Source organism: Nelumbo lutea, chromosome 1, assembly GCF_056320005.1.
Source record: "Nelumbo lutea isolate HS-2025 chromosome 1, American lotus-T2T, whole genome shotgun sequence".
NCBI classification, from domain to species: Eukaryota; Viridiplantae; Streptophyta; class Magnoliopsida; order Proteales; family Nelumbonaceae; genus Nelumbo; species Nelumbo lutea.
In genome coordinates this window covers 3,022,200-3,028,279 of record NC_142684.1, presented here as the reverse complement: position 1 = coordinate 3,028,279, position 6,080 = coordinate 3,022,200, and the positions used below count along the sequence as shown (strand labels likewise).

The 6,080-nt window shown below is 36.6% G+C and overlaps 1 protein-coding gene across 1 annotated transcript; it reads left to right on the top strand.

Moving 5' to 3' along the window:
* Nucleotides 1-415: 415 nt before the first annotated feature.
* On the top strand, nt 416-4,991 carry LOC148873222 (protein VERNALIZATION 3-like). Its single transcript, XM_088964703.1, has 4 exons — nt 416-713; nt 1,153-1,214; nt 3,589-3,629; nt 4,555-4,991. The coding sequence occupies exons 1-4, from the start codon at nt 516-518 to the stop codon at nt 4,776-4,778; spliced, it is 525 nt and encodes a 174-aa protein (XP_088820829.1). The 5' UTR covers nt 416-515; the 3' UTR covers nt 4,779-4,991.
* The last annotated feature ends 1,089 nt before the right edge of the window (nt 4,992-6,080 follow it).

Sequence of the window (6,080 nt, the reverse complement as noted above, 5' to 3'; positions counted from 1 at the left end):
ATGACTCGGTGAAATCACAGAGCACCATCGATCACGTCTGTCGCAGCTATTGAAGACTAGAAAAAGCATGATGCCATGAAGAAAAAAGAAATTTCCTACAAAGGAACAATTTTTTTTTGGGGGGTGATTCTCAACTGTCGGCAAGCCATAGGAAATTGAACACGGTGACATCATCTTCCGAAATGATTAGAAAAAATTCCACCTGCATTTGAATTCCATGTTTCATCAGAATATTTAAGTAGTAGGCCCACATGGCCCTTCAAATGAGTGAAGGACTATAGCATATAATATATTACTGGTACGTAGTAAGGTTGTGGAAGAAAAGCAGATTCTAGTCATGGAGGAATTAAAGGTGAAAAGATAAGATGCCTGCAGCGTGAAGTATATATATATATATGTATATATATAGCATTCCACTCACGATGGTTTTCATCTATCACCCACCCCGCTGGAATCTGCAACTTGAACCACATTGCTAGCTGCAGGCTGCAATCTATATCGTCCTGATCATAACCATGTCTGGCAGAAGGGATCCTTTATTTGTTGGTGGTGTCATAGGGGATGTGTTGGACCCATTCGAACGATCTGTTCGTCTCAGAGTCACTTACAACAATAGGGAAGTTAATAATGGATGCGAGTTTAGGCCCTCCGCTGTGGTCAATCAGCCCAGAGTTGAAGTCGGAGGCACTGCTCCTGGCAAGCTCTATACACTGGTGAGTATTAGTCTCATCAGTCTCAATGATCGATCCATCTCAAATTCTTCCAAACCCTTAACTCATCCATGGCTGTTCAGTTGGTAATATCTCTCTGACTCCTTCACTTTGTAGCAGAGACCTGATCATTTCTCATCCTCCCTTTATGTTCTTCGGTTGTTGTTCAATGCTAGCTGTGGCCTGTGTTGTACGTTGTTGCCCTATATATAATTCAGGCACAGGCAGCACCTTAACCATTAATGGAGGAGGGTTTTATGTTTTAGCCTTGGTCTGTCACTTCTGTTTCAAATGGATCAGTGCATTACTTCTGTGGTTTCACAAAAATAAATGCATATGCACTGCTTCCTTTTTATATTTCAATGATAGAATTGCTTTTCTTTCTCTTGATCGATTTCTCTACTCTGTGACTTCATCACCAGTTGTGTTCGACTGTATGTAGGTAATGGTTGATCCTGATGCTCCGAGCCCATGTGATCCAAACATGAGAGAGTATTTGCACTGGTGATCATCTCTCTCTCTTTCTCTCTCTCTCTCTCTCTCTCTAGGGTGCAACTTTACAGTCTACAATGCTCTCATGAGACTGTTTCTGTGCCACACGAACAGAATTTACAAATCAGCAAAATGATAATTAAAACCCATTTATCTCTATATATTCCAACAAATACTTAACAGTTCAACAGCACGGAAACATGTCTCGTGGTACCAAAAACTAGAAAAACAGTGTGGGCTATGAGTCGTATTAATTGCATGCTCGAGTTACAGAATTTGCATCCTAGAAACCATCAAATCTTGCATGTAATTAAGCGATGCAGCATTTACAGGCTACACTGGTTTCAGACTGATGATAACTCAAAATATGATTGTATACCGTAGAAATAAGCATGACTACAAACATGATAAGGGAAATGATAATTGTGGAGAAGAAATTAAATATTTTTGCAGCTATATATCTTCTCTATTTCAGTGAAGCTATATATATAATATTTAATGTTCTTCTCACGGATGAGACATATCTAAACATTAATTTAAAGTAATGCAAGGGCAGGTGAACCCTTTTTGTTTTTCCCTCTCTCTCGCATAACCCTTTTATGGTTAATGGAGATCTATGAATGACTCTTCTCCTCGGTAGCTATATACAATTAGACCTGGCAATTGGGTTGGGTGGGTCGGGTTTGGGTTGGTCCAAGGTAATTCGGGTTGATTTCAGGTTGGCTTGTCAAATGCTATTCCCTAACCCTAAATGTTCGGGTTAGGTTTGACCCATGCGTCAATTCGGGTCATCCCAAAAAATAATTGAAATTTAAAAAAATAAAGAAAAACTACATGAAAAATGTCAAAATAAAAGAATTAATCTTAAATTATAAATATAAAATAAAAAACATGATCATTTAACAATTTAATGAGTAAAAAATAAAAAGTAAAGACTAAATAGAAAAAATTAAAGAATGAAAACTTCTAACAATGCATAAATAATCCCAATTAGATTTAACAATCGGGTCAGCAGGTTGACCCATGACCCAATCCAATTTATTTTGGGTTGGGTTGGATCAGGTCATTTTCACATTTGGGTAGCTAAATATGAAACCCTAACCCTGTTTTTTCGGGTTTGGTTGAGTCAACAAGTTGACCCATGACCCAACCCAATTTATTTTGGTTTGGGTTGGATCGGGTCATTTTCACATTTGAGTAGCTAAATATGAAACCCTAACCCTGTTTTTTCGGGTTGGGTTGAGTCAACTTTTTGCCGGGTCTGTATATAATAGATTATTTCAATTAATTTTAGATATATACTAATTCTAATTAGTATATATATATATATATATATATATATATATATAACAATTAATTATGCTTCTCTTGTGGTGTTTGAATTTCAGTTTCTTATGATGATGAGGGGGAGGGCCGGGTAAGTTTACTTTTCTATAGCTATAGCCTATGGGGAGTGCAGTGCAAATGGGGTATCAGATTTGAAGAATTTACACAGAATGAATGGGACCTGGAACCTGGCGCTAATGCTCAGCACAAGCCCAAACCAAGTTGCACTACTTCACTTTTCGGTTTTTTGCCCTTCAGTTGGTGGGTCCATATGTTTAATTTGAAGTCCAATCCATTTTGACCTCTGAGGAGAAGATTCTTTTCCTATATATTGTTGCGCGAAACGTGTCCCGACTGGGAAGATGCATGGGACCAGAAGTTCTGGTCCAGAACTGGGGTACGTTTAGGGCCTTAACAAGAAACCCGTGTCGTCCCATCACCATTAATTCTCGATTGTGGTTTTCTGCTTTTTTTTTTTCTGGAATGAGGATATTTTGGTGGACCAGCAGCGGTCCTGACCTCCTGCGTTCTTTAGTTTTTTCTGTCCATCTATACGTTGTCTATATAACCTTGTAATTGTATAGGCCAATCTATAAGGGGGTCAAAACCTAAATAAAATATAGATGGACATATAAGGGGTCAACCATTGAAATGGACAGTGAGAGGAGGGGAAGTTTTAGATTATCTGAACCATAAGGGGGCATGACTCCACCCCTGGCTATCATATCTTCCTGTATCTAGCTCTTTTGCTTTTTTCTCTTTTTCTCTTGATAAAATTTTCTGTTTATTACTTTTGAAAAGCAACGCCTGACTATCATTTCATCTCATCTGTATTTTAATTTCCTGTATAGCAGTTTCTTCTCTCCATTGTTGATCAGTAAATTAAATTCCAGTAAACTCAGGTGGTTATATATATGTATATACATGGCTATTATTGTGGTTTGAATACTGATCAAGTATTCTAATTAAAACATGCAATATATAGGTGGTAAATTACTGGTTAGTCTCTTTTTAGTCATGGTTGCTGTGCTAACTTCTTTTATAAATTTTTACACTATAGGTTGGTGACAGATATCCCAGATGGTGCTGGACCAAATCATGGTAAGTAAATTAAATCAATCTGTACGTACAATGTCTTTATAGATTAATGCAATTGCTTCCGTTATATCATAATATATATATCCTCTTTAGAAGAGCTTTAAGTTGAGCTGCTTAACACAATAGTTGCCATTGAGAGTAACAACCAAGATATATACAAGGAGAAGGCCAAAGCCATGGAAACAAGCTTATAATAAGTGCTGGTCATGAGCTTTCACCAAACACTGTGTTAGGGTAATAATAGCATTTAAAAGTAATATACATATGTTTAACTCAAGGTTAAAATTGTATCTTAATTGCTTAATTAAGAGGATATTTATTATTATTTTTTTTTTCTGGTGAATAGAAAATCATCCATTTTACATTTAATGTGAAGAGAAACACAACAAAAATATTTCTTTTAGACTTCATTCAACGCAGATTGCAATTGAAGTATTGAACTGCTGGTCCAATGTTTAAGCCGATCAAATCCCAACCCAGTTGGAGAATTATAATCTTGACACTTATCCACAGGACACTACAGCCCTATATCTCCAATTGGATCTCCTACCCACACTTACCTACAGGACACTACAGCTCTACATTGGAAACATCTCCCGTGTTTTACGTGGAAGATGTTCCCAATTAATGTGTGGCTGTAATGATGTGTGGGTAGGGTTTTTGGTGGGTGCGCAGGAGATCTGATTTGTTGATAGCATTTTTGGTCATTTCCTCTCCATTCATTCATTATATGCCAAAAAGACATGATACGAGAATAACTTTAACTAATAAAAATCCACCCATGAATTTTGATAAATATCATTCATTGGTTACAAGTTTTTCTGATATTATAGTCGAAGCCTTCCTATATATGTTCTCCGGCGGTGATGATCGATATATTCATTGTGTTGTTGGTGGTGTGTTTGGTTAAAAAAAAAAAAAAATACAGGGCAGGAGATAGTATGCTACGAGAACCCACGTCCAGTACTGGGGATTCATCGCTATGTGTTCGTGTTGTTCCAGCAACCAGGAAGGCAGACGATTTATGCTCCAGGCTGGCGCCAAAATTTCAGCACTCGAGACTTTTCTGAGCTTTACAATCTCGGCTTGCCGGTTGCTGCCGTTTATTTCAATTGCCTCAGGGAGGCTGGCTATAATGGAAGAAGACGTTAACTCATCATCAAAATAATCTTAATTTCCTAATTATTATTAACTAATTTCTACTTCTATATATATCTACAAATATCTAAAGTTAGTATTATATATATAAATAAAATATCAATATGATGAATATATAGATATTACAACCGGCCTGGGATCTCTTTACATTTTCATCTCTTGTAAATTGCTGATGTTAATTCCAATAGTGGTGAAAGTGTTTATCTCATTATTAAATGGCACATTCCTTCATATTTGAATATACTTTTTTTTTTCTTTTTATTTTTTTTAAACAGGCATTTCACGCAAAAGATGAATTCCTCCTGTTAGAACATTACATTCAACACCTTCAATACATGAAACTAAAGGCCATACGGTTTTTGGAATTTGAGAGTGGAAAATTTGGTTTAGGATTGGCAACGGGGAAGGGATTAAATTTTCATCCTTGCCCGATTCTGAAATTAGCTTCCATTAATTCCCATCTCAGATCCTCGTTGGGGATACAATTTGTCCTCCATCTCCGATGGGGATGGATTCCCTAAGGGGACCCAAATCCCTAAAATGTACATAGGCGGGGTGGAGGCCTCAATCCCCATCCTTGGCCCCGACTTCAATTAGGAATTCCTATTAATCCCTGTTCCTATCCCGCCAAAACAATCTCCATCCCCAACCCGATGGGTCAGGAAAGTCGGGTCCCCATTGGGGATGGGGAAAATTGTCATCCCTAAGTTGATCAATAGGATTTTGGTTACTATTGACCAAGATATTCACTTACCCAAATAAGTGGAGTTCATAGAAAATTTATTTTCCCTAAGTATTGTCACTTACCCAAATAAATACATTTACCACAGGATAAATAACTTCCCAAAAAGTGAACAATACCTAAATGAAAATAACAACAAACTCATATTCCTAGTTTAAAGACCCGCATAAATCATTCAACCACAATAATCATTGAAGATTAAAAATAATCTTGAATTTCTAATTGAAAATCACAAAATAAACCCGATTGCCAACACAAATAAAAGAAAAAAAAATGCAAATTTTGTTTTGGAATTTATTTTATTTTGCTTAATTTGGATCTTATTTTACTTCACTTTTGGTGCAATCAAACAAAGTAAGGTAAATTTTGAAACAATAACAAATCAAAACTTGTACCTAAGTCATCTGACTATGCAGGCACCGGACAAACCAAGCTTCTAGCAAAGCAAGAAAGAAATGAAATCTCTAGAGGAGAGAGAAAAGGTGGCAAGAATTGAAGAGAAAATCTGAAGTGTGTATTAACTTAAAACAATAGCAGTATTTTTAGTACATCTG